At 35.1% G+C, this 19,720-nt stretch overlaps 3 protein-coding genes across 5 annotated transcripts in view; 1 reads left to right on the forward strand and 2 right to left on the reverse strand.

Annotated features, from left to right (window-relative positions):
- Nucleotides 1-5,490, reverse strand: part of LOC144432913 (intermembrane lipid transfer protein VPS13A-like) — a 164,026-nt gene extending 158,536 nt beyond the window's left edge. The window contains exon 1 of the mRNA XM_078121213.1: nucleotides 5,405-5,490. The gene's annotated coding sequence lies outside the window, so the exon portion shown is untranslated. The remainder of the gene's footprint in view (nucleotides 1-5,404) is intronic.
- Nucleotides 1-11,715, forward strand: part of LOC144432659 (meiosis-specific protein MEI4-like) — a 35,829-nt gene extending 24,114 nt beyond the window's left edge. The window contains exons 4-6 of the mRNA XM_078120924.1: nucleotides 8,134-8,370; nucleotides 8,730-9,148; nucleotides 11,055-11,715. Coding sequence (XP_077977050.1) covers nucleotides 8,134-8,370; nucleotides 8,730-9,148; nucleotides 11,055-11,438 — 1,040 coding nt within the window. The 3' untranslated portion in view covers nucleotides 11,439-11,715. The remainder of the gene's footprint in view (nucleotides 1-8,133; nucleotides 8,371-8,729; nucleotides 9,149-11,054) is intronic.
- Nucleotides 11,716-13,307: 1,592 nt separating this feature from the next.
- Nucleotides 13,308-19,720, reverse strand: part of LOC144433399 (bromodomain and WD repeat-containing protein 3-like) — a 48,244-nt gene continuing 41,831 nt past the window's right edge. For 2 of the 3 annotated variants that reach the window (XM_078121705.1, XM_078121703.1), the window contains 4 exons: nucleotides 18,710-18,828; nucleotides 17,903-18,189; nucleotides 16,182-16,463; nucleotides 13,308-15,756 (listed from right to left, as the gene is read on the reverse strand). In XM_078121705.1, coding sequence (XP_077977831.1) covers nucleotides 15,116-15,756; nucleotides 16,182-16,463; nucleotides 17,903-18,189; nucleotides 18,710-18,828 — 1,329 coding nt within the window. In that variant the 3' untranslated portion in view covers nucleotides 13,308-15,115. The remainder of the gene's footprint in view (nucleotides 15,757-16,181; nucleotides 16,464-17,902; nucleotides 18,190-18,709; nucleotides 18,829-19,720) is intronic. The other variant, XM_078121704.1, reaches the window with a different exon arrangement.

The raw sequence follows: 19,720 nt of genomic DNA on the forward strand, positions 1-19,720 counted from the left end.
AACCCATTCATACCTACCATGAATGAAAAGACCTTTAAATATTCAATTGGTTTGAACAATTCATTTTACAGCTGACAAGTATCATTAAGCATTTTTGCAGGTTGGTTCTTGAAATGTAAGGTGATATTAATATCTTCAATTATGACCAGCTACACACACACACACACACATTGTATGTGTATTGGCAATATAGAAAATATGGCAGTATATGTGGAAGCTGTTTTTGACCAGATGTCACAATATTTATATCAATATAGTATTGTTAATACAAGTAGATGAACATATAATAACAGTGCTATTTACATTGTAACAATTATGTACATGTATATAGTATAAAGTGGGTTTTATATTTAACTGATACTTTTAATACATTTCATACATATATGTCTGACATACAGAATGTACTGAAGTCTCAGAAACCAATCTATACTAAATCATAAACTGGAACGTTTACAGAAAACTATTCTCATTTATCTATCTATACATTTTATCTTTTCTTTTACTAACCAGGTACAAAGTAGAAATATCACTATTGGCATTGTAGCACAACTGTACAGTTTATGTGGGTTTGTTTTTTAGTGTATCTACATGCTGATCCAGCCCTTTTGTTATCTATGCAATATACACACAATTATTTTATTGTTCCTATAAGTGTTGGGGTATAATCAAGTTTAACTGTAAATAATGACCTTACATGACAATGGTCAACCTGATGACTGTTTGCAAACAAGTATGGGGTCATGACCTTTTGTGATAGTACAAATGTAAGTGTAAGGTCATGACCTTTGAGATACAGTACACGTAGTTCTAGTTAGTTAGTTTATTTCAGTAAAACAACAGGATTGACAGTACAGATATACAAATAAAAACTGGTATAAATTGTTGAATTACTTGGATAACCCGCAAAGTCAAAGACTTGTTTCCAGTGGGGTCCATACAGTGATTCAAGAAAGTGGTGGGATAAGCAAAAGGTGTTTAACTACATGGAATGGGAAAGAATAACAGAAGTAGGGAAAACGTGGAGGCAAACTAACTAATAACGAATTCTCTTGCTGTTTTCAAATAGTGTTTTGCATAGATATGATTGAACTGCTTTTTAAAGTGTGAGGTAACACATGAACCTGACTTGTTTACTCAAGTTCTCACTGAATCATCTTTCTATACTTTCCTTCCAAAGTAAAAATGGCTGACAAAATGAAAGGAAAATATTCATGACATACACTTACAGAGATAGGTCATTGTATACAGATACCTGTTTTTCTGTTACTAAGATAGGCCATTGTAATTTACAGATACCTGTTTTACTGTTACTGAGATAGGCCATTGTAATTTACAGATACCTGTTTTACTGTTACTGAGATAGGCCATTGTAATTTACAGATACCTGTTTTACTGTTACTAAGATAGGCCATTGTAATTTACAGATACCTGTGTTACTGTTACTGAGATAGGCCATTGTAATTTACAGATACCTGTGTTACTGTTACTGAGATAGGCCATTGTAATTTACAGATACCTGTTTTACTGTTACTAAGATAGGCCATTGTAATTTACAGATACCTGTGTTACTGTTACTGAGATAGGCCATTGTAATTTACAGATACCTGTGTTACTGTTACTAAGATAGGCCATTGTAATTTACAGATACCTGTTTTACTGTTACTGAGATAGGCCATTGTAATTTACAGATACCTGTTTTACTGTTACTGAGATAGGCCATTGTAATTTACAGATACCTGTTTTACTGTTACTGAGATAGGCCATTGTAATATACAGATACCTGTGTTACTGTTACTGAGATAGGCCATTGTAATTTACAGATACCTGTTTTACTGTTACTAAGATAGGCCATTGTAATTTACAGATACCTGTGTTACTGTTACTGAGATAGGCCATTGTAATTTACAGATACCTGCAGCGTGCGAAATTAACGCCGGTCCTTCGGCCCGAGACCAACAGATTTCCGTTCGGACCGACAGTTTTTCAGAATTACAACAACGTATCGGTCCTTATGACCGATTGAAATTTGGAGTAAATAATAACATTTTTTCAAACATATATCCAATTTCACCCACATGAACCTGATCTTGTGTTACCTATTTTACTCTCGACATCTCGTTCAAGTCAAGCGACACACAGCTAGCTCGCAACGTGTTGTTGCCAATGTTGATATCATGTCTACATGACGTAGCATACAGCGTCTAATCAGAACGTCTGAGACATTCATATTCATTTTACTCATTCAGCGCATACGTCTTTTCCCGCCATGATATCGTAATCATTTAATCATTGTTGTAAAGTTTATTGCTCGAAGTGTATGGAACTTTTAACGTGTTTGAGACAGTTCCACGTTGCATTCATAAAGTATGTGGCGATATTTAGAAGGTGGCAATGAGCTTCCGAAAAAGAAGACGAAACATACACTGTTTTTTTAAAGGCTGGTATTAAAGCCGGCAAATGTTAGCAGGTTTCCCGATCAATTTACCGGAGTTCCCCATGTCTGTTGCCACGATCAAAACAAACTGACGGAAACATACGAAAATGGCGTTTTAACTAATAAAAAAGGCAGGTACATTTCGTAAAATATCTTCAGTACGATAGGGTTTTTTTTTTTTGTAAAAACAGTAAAAAGAAATGCGTAGTCTGATTGCTTTCAATTTGATGCATATGATAATGTATGTCCTGTCATGTTGTTATCAACGTGTAGACTTAGAAATGTCGCATTTTTGTTGCCATTGTTGTATCTGGAAAATTACTGCATCATGCCAAACACGGGTACATAGTGGATGACACATTACAGTACAGTTACCATATCACATTCCCACGTCAAAAAAAACTCGCACTGTAAGACATGTTTAGCCATAGTTCTCTTCATCATGGTCAGATTTCTTACACAAACAGTCAGAGACGATACTCAATACACCACGGTAGGGTATACGGATAGGGCTTTATGGGGGGCTTCATTACATATTTGTAAAGACTGAAGGAAGACGAAACCGCTCCGTGTCACTGTGTGGATGGAAATTGAAATAAAGCAAATACACAGTTTTCAAGAGGGATAGTTATGCGATAAAACTTTCTGCTATGATGAATTTGTGGGTCTACGTTCGCTAAGAGTTGGAAAGCTACATCATCAGCTGTTGCCACAGACGATGAATCTGACTTTGGATTATGTGATTCAGAATTTAGTACAGAGAGGAAGGAGAGGACTGTGATCTCTTAGAGATCGCAGATAATGTAGATTTATTGATTCATTCACCCACATTATCTACAATCTATGGATCTGTATTTCTCTGGTGGAATGAATACATTCAGTCTCAGACCACTGTAGTCTATAGGAACAGATTATGGAGAATGAATATTCATAGTCTCTGGGTTCATAGTTACAAATGAAAATCTCTACTCACAGAGTAAAAAATTACTTGGTTCGAAATCCAAAATTTACTTCCAAGTTATTTTTTGACTCTGTGAGTGGAAATTTTATGAAATAATAGTGGATAGTGAACAATTCGTTGTATTCTCTTTTACTTTTATATCTAAAGATATGCTGTATCATATTAAAGTTCAAAATCATTTAATCTGTAAATGGGGATGGGGTGTAGATACAGGTCGTGAAAATGAACTGCATTGAGTATGGATCAGCAGTTTTCCTTAAGGACCAGCAGCATTTGCTACATGTCAGTCCTTATGACCACCAGTAGTCATTTTCCCTTAAGTTCACACACTGGATACCTGTGTTACTGTTACTGAGATAGGCCATTGTAATTTACAGATACCTGTGTTACTGTTACTGAGATAGGCCATTGTAATTTACAGATACCTGTTTTACTGTTACTGAGATAGGCCATTGTAATATACAGATACCTGTGTTACTGTTACTGAGATAGGCCATTGTAATTTACAGATACCTGTTTTACTGTTACTGAGATAGGCCATTGTAATTTACAGATACCTGATATGGTAAAGTGACCTGGTACAAATAACTAATTAGACAGATATGGTAAAGTGACCTGGTACAAATAACTAATTAGACAGATATGGTAAAATGACCAGGTACAAATAACTAATTAGACAGATATGGTAAAGTGACCAGGTACAAATAACTAATTAGCATAGTTACATAACTAAATAATAGACAGATATGGTAAAGTGACCTGGTTCAAATAACTAATTAGCATAGTTACATAACAATACTTTAATTTCTCATCATTTCTTTTATTTTGCTCTAGAAAGGAAAACACAAAAAAATTTGGCCATTTTTTATTGAATATAAAATAATTTCATGCCCTGCTACTATTGAATATAAAATAATCTCATGCCCTGCTACTATTGAATATAAAATAATCTCATGCCCTGCTACTATTGAATATAAAATAATCTCATGCCCTGCTACTATTGAATATAAAATAATCTCATGCCCTGCTACTATTGAATATAAAATAATCTCATGCCCTGCTACTATTGAAAACAAAATAATTAATCCGTACATTGTGCCTTTCCAGCATGTGACGATAAATATCTAAAAATCTGTTGTCAATCTGTTATCTGTTGTTTACTTTTGATATCACCATTATCTCTAAACTACTTGATTATACTTTACTTATTTACAGTCATGATCTGAATGACTCTTCAAACCTTCCCAATAAATGATTACATTTTACTTGGTCAGAATTGGTTTCATTTTTATTCATAGTCAATCATTGCAAATAACAAATAAATGTTTGGCCTCAAGACATTATTGTAAATCGACCAAACAGATATGTGATACCAGAGGTTTTTGTTAATTTTAACACGAAACAGAATTAATTCTCTGAGATATTGGTTTAATATTAATTTTTGGGGATCTGTCATGTTTTATACATCATAAGGTAACGACGTGTGGAAAGAATCAAATGAACGTTTCAGTCGATTTAGAACGTTGATCAATTGTATATGATTTTATGAATATAAGACTGTGTATGACAGCATCACTGGAATAATTACTTCATGTACTTGCAAATGCAAACCCAGCTGAACTGATCGATGCATGCAGGGGGCCAAAAGAACCCAAATAAAACAATCAGAAAAGCACTGCAATAATCTCATCAATATTTCAGCAAGTTAAAAGTATACAGTGGGCGTAAATTCCCCTTGAAAGAAAACAAAAAATTCAACTGCAAATGACGGCAGCAAAGACAAAATTGTTATGTCACCGTGCTAAGAAATTGTGAAGTGTATAAACCCCGGGGGCCAACAATACAGAAGGTAGAATGTATACACTGTCACTTGACAGTAGTCGTGTACATAAGAACAGGTAGTGACTCTCTGCCCCGCCTACTTCACTCAGCTGAGACATCGAAATTATCGGAAACCTCACTTGGAAGTGTGGAGAAGAGCAATCTAGTGGTAATAATATCTAACTTACCTATTGGTGTCCTCCCGTTGCAGAAATCGCCAAATTATCAGATCTGTGCAGAAATCATACACTGATCGCGTTCGCACAAACCGCCATGTTTGGACTGGAGTGAAATCACGTATATTGGGAGAATTGATTGCGAGATTGAATTGCGAGACCAACTGGCGGCGGCGCTGTTTGCAGTTTTGCAGGTTTGATCTGGGTTTGCTAAAGTTACGAGCAGACGAAATATCACTACTCGGTTGAAATATTTGTGAAATGGCGCAAAGATCATCGTCAGGATATTTAGGTGATAATGATATTTGCAATTTTTTCTCAGCCGATAAGTATATACTTTATAGTAGTTTCTTGTTCTTCTGATTTCAGTCATCACTTCTCGTGACATGACATGAATTTGATAGAAAGAAAAACGTGACATCATCAGGCTGACAGTACAGTGACTAGCCCGGGAGCCTAGCCTCCCGGCAATACCTTACTTCTATCCCCACCAACAATCCGAACACACAAAGTGAATCTATTGCTGTGATGTGTTAATATAATGAATGGACAAGTGGTTTAATTCTACTCATAGAACTTAGAAGAGTGACGTTTCTGATTACATCCCTACTGAATATGGGAAACGGGCAATTCACTGTTCTAATTCTATACTATGGAACATTAACAATCTACCCCTATCCATAAGATCAGATCCAAACCCATCGTAATGTAGTTGGATATCTTTTAAAGTACACTGTGCCTCTGTAACTTTTTGTCCTAGTTTGTCCTTTTTTGTTTGTTTTCCTGTGTACGTAATCTTGCAACAGGTGGGCGTTCCATGTGGAGAACAGTGCATGGAAATGGTGTCTGTGTATATGAAAGATTAACAAACAAAGATATATAAAATTAAAATATAAAATTACCTCAAACAAAAAACATTTTGTTGATGTTTGGTGGTCTGAACTTCAATGCATGCTCTTGGCACTTACAATGCAGTGTACATGGTTGGGACTTCCAGGTTTTACAAGTTACACTATCATGATTACACTATTAGGGACTGGTCAGTTTCTCCACCCTGGGGGGGGGTCTTAAATCGGGCCGACAAAAAGTCATTGACCCCTCCCCCTATCTGTAAAACCAAAAACAGACTGACCACCCCCCCCCCATCACTTAATTCTAAAACATGATGACCCCCCCCCCCCCCCCCCATATATAATATTCACGCGACTCAGTATGCATGGACTGCTTGACTGTCTTGCATCTATACTTTATAAGATCCCGGGTGAGCACTATCATAATTATAATTATTGACTACACAGTGTAATATATTCCAAAAGGAGTTTCATAGCATGTGACAGTGAAAGGTAGGGGGAAAGCTTTAAGAAGGGAATATGTACATCTCTTATGGGGGGGGAGTCCTAGGGTTTAGGTTATTCATAGCCTTTGAGGTAATATTCCCAAGCTTCGAATAGCTAATGTAAATGTAAGTTTTAAATGAGTTTCCCATGTCACACAAAAATGGGCCCAATATATAACACTTGGTATAGAGGCATTAATATTGCATGTATAGTAAAGTCACCGGTATGTTAGAGAACTTTAGGTGGTCATACCTAGTCTATCATAGAAACTGGAATCTGATGAGATGTGGTGATTTGTAGTGTCAATAACATGTAGTGTCCAAAATAGAAAGTGTATTAATCCCTTCTGACAAGTTCATACTGACGAGTAGAACAATTTAGATTAACTTCTTTTATAAACTACCTAGTATGAAGATTACCATTACGAAACCTTGAAGTTCACTTTTGCCCCAAAGTGCAATATACATGTATATAAGTGAAGCATATGATTGTGAAACAGCCAAGCATTTACATAACATGTTCTGTAACTAGTGTGGTAGCTAGGTAATACCTGTATATGTATATGTATATGTATATGTAGTTATGGTTGAACTAAATAAGTAATATTAAAGAATTTATATAAGAAACAGAGACAAGAACAAACATTATGTGTACCACATTTCAGACAAAGCTATATGCCATTGTTGCATAAAAGGTTTTTTTTCTTCCATCACATTCCAAAACACATGACCCCCCCCCCCCCATCCACAATTTTCAAAACAGCATGACCCCCCCCCCCCCCCCACTGCCAATTTCAAAAACAGAGTGACCCCCCTACAAATCCACTGCCCCCCACCCTCCCAGGCCAAAGAAACTGATCGGTCCCTTACATAATGCAGTGTATGCAGTTAGGACTTCCAGTCTTACAAGTTACACTATCCAAATCATCAAGGAATGTTTTTCGTAAATCACTAAAAGATTTTCTTCACCTGATATGAATATACTACAACCCATGTTGATGTATAATGTACATATTTTCATAGATATTTTATAGTTTTGTTTTCATTGCCCTCTTTATATTTTGTCATGTATTTATTATAAATGTTATTTACAGTGTCTAAGGAGACAGACTTGATTAGCAAGTAGCTATTTTCTGGTCTCCTTTTACCTACCTCAAAAATATATTATTTATTTTATCTACAAATGTAAATTTAATAAGTAGGTAATAAAGAAGATATATCATGATTACACTATTACATAATGCAGTTCCCAAACTAGTAAAAATTTGTATAAAGTTGCAACAACATGACTGTACAAATGGTGCAATTACAATTATCTGTCATGTGCATGAGATTGCTGATGTGTTTTTTTTTTATTTTTGTTAGTGAACTTGACAGTAAACCAATTCTTGGTGATATTTCACAGATATTAGGGACCAATGGTTTTTACAAAAGTTGAAGCTTGCTGTGGCAATGACCCTAATCAGATTAAAACCAGGTAACATGTCTGGTGAACAATATGCTAAACATGTAGCCCAGCAAATAATAAGTCAAGAAGAATCCTGGAAAAAGAAAGCAGAGAGATATGAAAGAGAATTACTTTATTCTAGACAGGAACTGGTTAAAGCAAAGTTGTGTGGTGGTAATGACAGAGATCCTAACTGTAAGTATGTATATATATTTATATATGTGGTAATGGCAGGTACATAAACTATTAAGAAAATTGACTAAAGGCAAGGCTGGTTTTCTTAGATGCATGCAGGACCCAGAAAAATCAATTACACCAATTCTACATTCGACTATTTCCTTTCATTGCTGTACCAAATTAGGATAGTCTAAATTCACGTTGTTAAATCGTCGCAAGAGGGCATATTATTTAGAAAGAATTATCTCCTTGGAAACATGTAACTTACAATAAAGTTCTGCAGTCTTTCATGATTTTTAGAGAAGATGCTTGTGTGACTTTGAGTATAGTCATTTCAGAAATTATTATTGCTACTATTGTATTTGTTGTATCTGTAGATTTACTAAATGGAGATGACAATGTATCAGGTCCAGTGTCGGTATTTCCAACACCACCAAGCTCCTTGGAATGTGTTCAATCTGATTGTCTACATGAAATAGTGTCCAACCACAGCCAGTTCTTACATAGTATATTTAGTTTACAGTCCAAGCTAAAAGATTTACCTATGTTGGATGTATGTCAGGTGGGATTGACTACCAGAGACAGCATTATACATTGTGTTAAAGTAATGCATACATCTTGTAAGGAACTTGGTTGCCAGATTTCTATCAATAAAATGAAGTTTGCCGTGGATACAATTGTCATGGTAATGGAATGGGATTTAGTTGACAAGTTTTACAGAGAAATATGTCAAAGTGTAATAGACCTTGTGGAAGATATCCTGGATTGTATCTATCTCAATCACAAGATTGATAATGTAAGTATACCATAGACACCATCTATCATACAATAATGTATAATGGATAGACAAGAGTATAGCATAGATGCCATCTATCATAGAATAATGTATAATGGATAGACAAGAGTATAACATAGATGCCATCTATCACAGAATGATGTATAATGGATAGATTAGAGTATAGCATAGACACCATCTATCATAGAATAATGTATAATGGATAGACAAGAGTATAGCATAGATGCCATCTATCACAGAATGATGTATAATGGATAGACAAGAGTATAACATAGATGCCATCTATCACAGAATGATGTATAATGGATAGATTAGAGTATAGCATAGACACCATCTATCATAGAATAATGTATAATGGATAGACAAGAGTTTAGCATAGATGCCATCTATCATAGAATAATGTATAATGGATAGACAAGAGTATAGCATAGATGCCATCTATCACAGAATGATGTAAAATGGATAGATAAGAGTATAGCATTCAACTTGACACTATCTCACACAGACACTTGAATGTTTAGATGACAATACCATGCACATATATTTGGGTGAGAATGGAAAAAATCTATAAAAAATAGACATTATACACAAAGCACGCAACCACTAAATACAAATTTTAGAAACCATTAAAAAACTTTTGCATTACATTATTATGTGTTTTTCAACAGCCAGGATTTTGTAGTGCAGGGTAAAACTATTTACCATTATGCATGTATTCATTTTAAATGTGTAATTTGTATTTACTCAAACATTTAAATTTTCCTATGGTGTTGTTTTTCAGCATATATTATTTCTCTGGTAATTGAGCCTTTGGTTTCTAAGATAGGCACACACTAAAACTATTGTCACAACATGTTGATACAACAGCGATAAGCTATTGAATGGATGTTGGTTTAATTATAGTCTCAGTAGGGAGGCATCTCTAAAAACTAGTTTATTCAGAGTTCTATAAACTTGAAATGTTGTTTTGGGACTTCTAATGTTTACACTATCTTGATCACAGGGTGATTAGAATTGCACAACAGAGGAACCACTATCACCCACTTGTGTAATCTACCACATTGAAGAACAATAGATTTAGTTTTGCATCTACCTCAGTAAACCAAAGACTGGATTACCAGTGTCATAATTGATGTAAAGTGAGGGATTTGTCTCTGTATGTGTTTAGGGTGTATGTATGAATGTATATGAACAGCCTAAACTCAAAAACTGGGTGTGGCCAAACATTTCTGTTTGGAGGTTCTTCACGAAAAAATTATTAGATCAGTAAGGCCCAGAATAAACGTCAACCTTTTCATGTGCCTAATGTAATAATTTGTATTGAAGTCAACACAAATATATTTAAATATGAAAGAGAATAGATGTTGAATCTAATCTGTCACTTTTAAGCTGAAAAGTAACAACTTAGAATATGTTCTAGTGGCAACCATGGCCATGCCAACAACAACAAAATTATGTATTCCACAAATTAGTAGGTTGGAAATAGTGGTGGATACCAATCAACTACCTAACATAAAAGATGTTCAGTTGAAACCATAGTTCACATCAATACCACAAACTAGTAGAATTTCACTCTGGGATTCTACTTCTGCTCTATCAAGTAACTGCTGCAATTAGCAATTATAAATTATTATATAAGCCTAGTGGCTATAATGGATTTGTCACTGCTTTCAACACAGAAAGACATCAATGTGTGCATTATATATTTGTCACATAATGTATAACATACCCGTACCCATAACCTTTGAGTAGGAATAAATATATAATTAATAAATACTAAATGTTTATGATTCACTCACCTGCCAAGTTTTATGGCGAATTGAAAGGTATCACTAAGTGATTCATGGATGTATGTTGCTATCATGTTTAGTTGTCATAGTTGCCTCCAATCTGTTTGTTTTTGTAGGCAAACTATTTAGAGGGACTAAGCAAAATGGTTATCAGGCTTTCACAAGATGGCACTTTACAACATTCTATCATAAAATCCACCATGTCAAAGGTCAACAAATGTTCATGTAAACTGAGGAGTTTCTGCCAAGACAATGAAGAGAGTGACTGGGAACCTTGTCATTTTGGCAACTGTTACTACTTCATCTTCATTCTTGAAGAAATACTTACAAATCTGACAAAGACTAAGAAAGGTTTAGGATCATTGCCAGAGTCACTAGTGAAGGATGGACAACAACAGTGTGAAGATAGTCTACTGCATGTATCTAATATATTCCCACTATTTGCACATGGCATATGGAAAATAATGACTCTCTTTGACGTTGGAAAAAGTGGAAAGTAAATGGGTGTGGTTACAATCTGTGCACTTAAGTCTGATAAGTTTGGAATTGAATTAGTCACAATATGGGGTACTGATAGTGTTCAGATTTGTGACTTTGGAATTGAATTAGTCACAATATGGGGTACTGATAGTGTTCAGATCTGTGACTTTGGAATTGAATTAGTCACAATATGGGGTACTGATAGTGTTCAGATCTGTGACTTTGGAATTGAATTAGTCACAATATGGGGTACTGATAGTGTTCAGATCTGTGACTTTGGAATTGAATTAGTCACAATATGGGGTACTGATAGTGTTCAGATCTGTGACTTTGGAACAGAATTAGTCACAATATGGGGTACTGATAGTGTTCAGATCTGTGACTTTGGAACAGAATTAGTCACAATATGGGGTACTGATAGTGTTCAGATCTGTGACTTTGGAATTGAATTAGTCACAATATGGGGTACTGATAGTGTTCAGATCTGTGACTTTGGAACAGAATTAGTCACAATATGGGGTACTGATAGTGGTCAGATCTGTGACTTTGGAATTGAATTAGTCACAATATGGGGTACTGATAGTGTTCAGATCTGTGACTTTGGAATTGAATTAGTCACAATATGGGGTACTGATAGTGTTCAGATCTGTGACTTTGGAATTGAATTAGTCACAATATGGGGTACTGATAGTGTTCAGATCTGTGACTTTGGAACAGAATTAGTCACAATATGGGGTACTGATAGTGTTCAGATCTGTGACTTTGGAATTGAATTAGTCACAATATGGGTACCGATAGTGTTCAGATCTGTGACTTTGGAATTGAATTAGTCACAATATGGGGTACTGATAGTGTTCAGATCTGTGACTTTGGAACAGAATTAGTCACAATATGGGGTACTGATAGTGTTCAGATCTGTGACTTTGGAATTGAATTAGTCACAATATGGGGTACTGATAGTGTTCAGATCTGTGACTTTGGAATTGAATTAGTCACAATATGGGGTACTGATAGTGTTCAGATCTGTGACTTTGGAACAGAATTAGTCACAATATGGGGTACTGACAGTGATAGTGTTCAGATCTGTGACTTTGGAACAGAATTAGTCACAATATGGGGTACTGATAGTGTTCAAATCTGTGACTTTGGAATTGAATTAGTCACAATATGGGGTACTGATAGTGTTCAAATCTGTGACTTTGGAATTGAATTAGTCACAATATGGGGTACTGATAGTGTTCAAATCTGTGACTTTGGAACAGAATTAGTCACAATGAGGTACTGATACTATGTGATAGTGTTCAAATCTGTAACTTTGGTAAAACAAAGATTTTAACATGGTTGAATCTCACATTATGCAGCATTAGTTAATTAAGAACTTTCTACATGTGGTGTTTTAATTAAAACTCTTAGACTATTAAATCACTGTGGAGTTGTGTTTACTCCCTTTTCTATGCCAACAAAGTATTCCTATTGGTATGACTTCTCAAGACTTTCCCATATTATTACTATGTCTGCAAGCAGGACTAAGTTTAGGGAGTGGTAATTTAACTGACTGTTGGGGGGGGGGGGGGGGGCAGTGTTTGTTCGACATAGGTTTTATCAAACTGACCCCCTTCCAGCTCCGATGACCACAACCAAAGTGACCCCCCCCAAAAAAAAAACAAAAAAAAACACACCACTAATTGCATGTATTCAGACCTCAAGTTGAGTTGTGCTACAACCAACATACACACATTAAAATAACAATTACCACAAGGATTATGTCAGCAAGTTACAATACTCATCAAAGGCACTCAAAATTACAGACACACACACACACACACACACACACACACAAATGGATACAATTTCATATTGATATTTATTGAAAAAAAGGTAAAAGGATGCAAGAAAAATCTGATATATAATATTGCATTTGTCACAAAGCATGTGAAAAAGAACTGTACAGAACTTATTGTGTAGAATAAGTGAATTGTAGTGAATTTACGTTATCTTTGGTTTCATTTGAAGGAAGAGTCTATGCAATAGTAGTTAGCCTTTTGTGCAGGTCTATAGATGTCACTACCTGTGGCTGATATGAAGTGTCCATGGAAACATAAAAAGAAATATCACTGTAAAGTTGTAAATCTGCCCTAACTGTAGACAAATGACAATGTCAAATTATGTGTATTTTGTCACACCTGATGACTGCCCTCAACGTTGACAAATAACCAATATCTTAAATGGTGAAATCTGGAATTGATGGTAAAAGTACAGTAGATGTGAACACTAAACACCAAGGGTAGCAAACTGATAACTAAGATGGTATAAGTGGTGTGTCAACCCAACGTATCCATGGTAACAATCACTGACAATGTATTTTCCCAGCCTCTCACTGGGAAGTGATGCCCTAAGCAATGAGAGTCTGGGTAACCGAGACTATATAAATGGTAGCTTTTACAACACAATCAAGTTAAATGCAAGTTTGTATGTTATAGTGTAGGTGAGACTTATTATTTTCAACAGTGTGTGGTAAAGTGGTAAATTACTGTCTCAATGTTTCACCCTAATATAGCAGTCAACATTCAGTGTATAAAAAGAAAACTTAGTTCTGATAATATGGGTGTAGATATTTGAATTGTGTCTGTGTATTCAACTTCTTGAGTTACAGTAGGATGACAAATTTTGGCTATTTGACCATGAAAATATTGGTCAAGGTCAAAGGTTAAGGCCTCACTAGAAAGCGCAATATTGATAATGTGGGATATACACTTGAATGGTGTCCGTATGTATTGAACTTTTGGAGATGTGGGGCAAAATATGGCTGCCATTTTGTTATGAAGGTCAAGGTCATGAAATTAAGTGATGTGTATGTGTCCTAGATAGTATGTTACCTTTGTGCCACATTTGGTTGAAATAGGCAGATACATGTCTGAGACATGAGAGTGCATGGACAGACAGACGGAACCTAACATAATAGCCCCTCTGGTGTAATCTATGGACATTGTAGACATGTATATCATTAGTAATTTCCTAGCTATGAGGAGGAAGGTACCCCTAAAAACATGCAGTTTAACAAGGTGATGAGATGCAGTGACTGAAATAGTTGATACACCCTCCAAATTATGACACTGTACACAATTAAATAACAAACCAAAATATTTTCAAGACTTCACCATTTTTAAAAGAAAAAACAAAACACCTGAAGTACAAATATATACACAGACATTTCAATTAATCTGTACACAAAATAATGAGAAAACAAATAACGAGGAAGGCAATACAATATAGTAAAGCTAGCCCTGAGCATAACGATTTAATAAATCAACGAGTTGTATGGAATGATGTTGATGTCTTAGCTGTTCCCTGCCAAATGTACATGAAGATACAGCTAAAGTAAAATAGCGATAAAGTCCTGGAAATCACAAACAGTTTGATACAAACAGCGTAAGCTTAGAAAATTTGCATAGGCTGTTTTAGAAAGATACCATACAGTAAAAGAGTGCACAATTTTTTTACTTTTACACATTTTCATGAAAAAATACAATTTTAATAAGTTATCATTTTTAGCTTTTTTGTATTTCAAAGCAAGTACTTTAATAAAGTTTATTTATCAAAAGCCTCTCTCCCCATCTGTTCTGTTGAGTGCACTGACCCTCCTGCTTTTATAATGTTTGTGGATCAGATCATTTGAGAAATGGGAGGGTAACATTTATCATCCAAGTAGATTTGCTTTTGCTCGTTCCGTGAGTCGACGTATTCGTCCACGACTTGACATACTGACAGTTGCTTCATCTCTTAAATTGCTATCAAAGCTCCTTTCTGATTGATTGTCACTCTCCTCAGAATCTTGGCCTTGATAACAAACTGTTCGTCTTCCCTGATTACGTGTTCGCATTGACGTTCTACGAGACGAGTGTGTCTCCTCCTCAAACTCACTGGAAACTATTCTTTTTCTTGACTGTCTTCTATTATCATCATTCTTTCTTGAGCTTCGGTTGTTCTTTTTCTTTGTAACTCGTCTGTTTTTCCTCCTTGTTCTGTTATCACCATCTGAATTGTCACTCTCTGAACCACTTCCTGATGAGGATTCATCTGACGAAGAACTTGACGATGAACCAGATGATGATGAACCTGATGATGATGATGACGACGATGACGATGACGATGATGACCCTGATCTTGATGATCTTGATGATCTTGATGAGGATGAAGATGAACCACTTTCTCCATCATTGTCACTGTTGTTACTATGACTACTAGTACTTTCATCATCACTATTAACAACTTCTGCTGTCTTTCTCCTAGTATTATAAGTCTTGATGTGACCATTGGGCAGCGTTTTATCTGGATGTACTGATACAGAGACAATATTCAATATTTAATAATTGAGATATTTTCTTCTCTTTTGTTCATGATTTGTTTATAAATTTATACAATTTAACAACAAAAACAATTATACTCTGTAACCAATATTTAAAGTCTTCCCCATCACTGTGTATATTTCCTAGGTTAATTAGGTTTGGTGTATTGTCCATGATAATGTTGTTAATATGAAATTGTAAGTCAAGGAGATGAGAGACATGGCTAGGTATTCAAATCTGATCTAAAATAATGTTCCTGAGCTACCTTGCATATGATTCTTTGCCTGTTATACATACCGGGTACTACTAACCAAACAAACACAGCATATGATTATTTGCCTGTTATACATACCGGGTACTACTAACCAAACAAACACAGCATTTTCACCTTATGTGTTATTTTAGTACATCACCAACCTGTGTTATTTTTAGTTACTAAATTCTTCTTGGCAGCAGTTCGACTCTGTCTTGTTTTTGTCTTTGTCTTCACAACTTTTTTCTTTTCCTCCTCCTCCTCCTCCTCCTCCTCCTCTTCGTCGTCATCCTTGTCTTCCTCCTCACTATCTGAACTCTCTGCTTTCTTCTTGGCAGTACTTCTACGTTGCCTTACTTTTGTCCTCACAACTGATTCATCTCCCTCGGCCTCACTGTCTGATGTTTCTACTTTCTTCTTTGTCTTGGTTATTGCTTTTCCTGGCCCTAGTTTGTGATGACATCAAAACAATAACAAATAAATTCAAATGTTGTACTGTACTAAACTGCTTTGATAAACCTTTCAAACTGAGTTCAGATTTTTGTCAGGGATATGAAGTCATGACATCGAAATATATGGTAGGAGCAATGGCAGTGACATCTCAATGCAGGTGAATTTCTTTCAATACCTGCATTTAGCAGGTCACATTTTAAGTTTACTAGCATTTAAAAAAAGGTGAAATTTCAACTTTACCAGCATTTGCCAGACAAATTTTGAAGCCGTCGTGATATTGACTATTGTCATGATGAGGAATCTTTTTATTTGCATTAATATAAATATTGTCATTCAACAACATTGATTATTATAATGTATTCAACAGATAAACATGGCATTTGTTACTAGGAATGTTAATAATAATAATAATAATAATAATAATAATAATAATAATAATAATAATAATAATAATAATAATAATAATAATAATAGAAATTTATATAGTGGCTAAAATCCACAGAGACAGTGGTCAGAGCCACTTAAAATACAAAACAATCATAAAAAGTACAAAAACTAAAACGATGACATCTAAAGTTTGATATATATAATATATTACTTTGTTCCTAAGTTTTACAGTTTAGGAGTATTTTGCTCCCAAAATTTAAAAGTCACATGCAAATTGATCCTAAAATGTCTTGATCAAAGAGTTAACATCCTAGTCTGAGAATAGTCAAAAAGTTCCAAATTGCCATTATATTTGTCCAGATTTTTCATGAACTATGCTTGTGGAGATATAAATATATTATTCTCCAACATTTCTTTTCATTCTGTCAGAAGATAATCATGTCCTAAGGGTTTGCCATTATTCATCTAGAAACTCGTAATGACAAGGCCCCTTAGGTTACTCATGTTTTCCTTGGCTGAACAAATAAAAATATTGGGGAATACTATGTAAGTATTCTCTAAGCAAGATTGATGTCAACTTATTAATATACAAGGAGAGGATTAGTCAAATTAGTCAGTGTTTGTAAAATGAATGAATTTCAATCCAAACTTAGTTACGAGTTGTTGGGCCGACTGTAGCAAGTTTTAGGTTTGTCACGCAAACAAAAGGTCTTAATAATCAGTGTTAGTCTCAAAACTTGTTGATAACACTCATTAGTATGCACAAATTTGGCCCAAAATGAAATAAGTTCTAATGGTAAATGTAATAAATGTGTAAGTCAAATGTCATTAAAACCAATACCATTACAATTTACCTGTCTCTCCTTCCAAGAAATAAAATTCTCAGTAAACATTGACAAATGTCCCTTAGACTGAAAGCATGCCAACAATTGCAAACAAAGGTTTTGTGACATGCTAGTTACTGTTAAATGTGAATAACAATAAAAGTTCATCACAGAAATATTAAAATGTTAATTTATCGTTAACACTAACTGTAATCACTTACCTGTAGATTTAGTACTTTTTGTGGCTTCTTCATTCTCTTCCTGGTTTTGTGAAGACGACGACGACGATGATGTGGATTCTTTCTTTTCTGAGGAGGAAATTTTTGATGAGGTGGATGGACCTGCATCAGTTGAATTATCTTGATTGACATGGCAAGTTGGTGTGGATGAGGTGGACGGTTGATGTGAACTCTTACTGGCAGTGGATGTACTGGTTTTAGGAGACGACTTAGTTGATTTATTAGATGATGGTACTGGGTCTGCTCTATGTTGTGGTCGAAGCGATTTCCTGTAAGGCAAACAGATTTATCATTTTATTCTTTGTACCCCTCCAAAAACAACAGGCAAACTTAAGATTGTCAGTGACACTGTACACAACAAATTTCCAGTTCCCCTGGCATTTCAGGCACACATAAAATGACCATAAAACTGTTCTTATCAAACCATGAAATGTAATACAAGTCTCTGCTGTTCTAACATACTGTGCCAAGTGTTATTAATCCAATTCATTTGTTTACTCTGAAATTCCCTATTTGTAACAGGTTCCGTTCGTCCACAGTCTGATGTCGGCAGTTGTAGATAGACATTTTCATTCATTCATTCGTTTGGTTATTTCTACAAGCCCTTCCCCTTAAGTTGAATCTGCACGAATAAATCTTATCTGATTGGTAGTTAGTTTTACTGTGGAATGTGGAAATGACTTTACCAACACCTGGTGCAGCTCACCAAAGGTACAGTCTTGGCTTATGTTTGGCAACCTTCCGAGCACAAATCTAGGTCTTACTACTTCAAGACAATCTGTGACTTACCTATAGTATCTATTTGTCTTTTGTCTTTCAGCATATTTAATTGATGATTTGTAGTCTTTCATAATTGGCTTGATGTGTTCTTCAAATAAAGCTGAAAGTCTCAACGTCATCGTGTAAATCTGATTGGCAGGAAAAATACAAAGTTAGCATAGAAGATAGTCCACCTCAAATACTTTATTTCTATGTGACTGAATGTAATCATGATGTAAGAGAAATTAGTGGCAACAAATAAATACCAAAGTGTCTGTGATATGAAGGAAATGGCTGGATTATGATAATTGGTCAAAGTTCAATGCAACTTTACACCTGATAATATGAGGGTGGACACTTGAATGAAGTATTAACGTTTTTGAGCTATGTGGTAAATTAGTTAATTATGATTGTTCACTACAAATATGGCCACCATTGAGTTGAAAGTGATATGACCACCAAAAGTAATGCATGTGTTTATTACTCTTGTACTGTACTGCATTACCTTTTAGACATGATTTAAAACAAATTGGTCCCACATGAATACTATACAGTGTCTCCAATATGCAAGAAATGGCTTAATTTTGATAGTTTACCTTGAAAGTCAAGGTCAAAGTTCAGTCTTACAAAAAAGCTTGCATCTGATTATATGGGGTTAGACACTTGAACTACAGTTTCTATGCATTTAAGTTTTTGAGTTATGCAGTAAGATATTGATCTTTTACTAGAAATATGGCCATCATGCTATAAGATATTGATCTTTTACTAGAAATATGGCCATCATGCTATAAGATATTGATCTTTTACTAGAAATATGGCCGTCATTCTGTAAAAAGTAATCCTTGTGTATATTTCTCTTCTATATTACTTGGAAACATGATTTAAAAGAAATTGGCAATATGTATCTGACCCTGGAGTGGCATTCACTTTATCTTACCCTGGAGTGGCATTCCCTTTGTCTTACCCTGGAGTGGCATTCCCTTTTATCTTACCCTGGACTCTGGAGTGGCATTCTCTTTATCTTACCCTGGAGTGGCATTC

The sequence above is a fragment of the Glandiceps talaboti genome, chromosome 3 (genome assembly GCF_964340395.1).
Source record: "Glandiceps talaboti chromosome 3, keGlaTala1.1, whole genome shotgun sequence".
NCBI lineage: Eukaryota > Metazoa > Hemichordata > Enteropneusta > Spengelidae > Glandiceps > Glandiceps talaboti.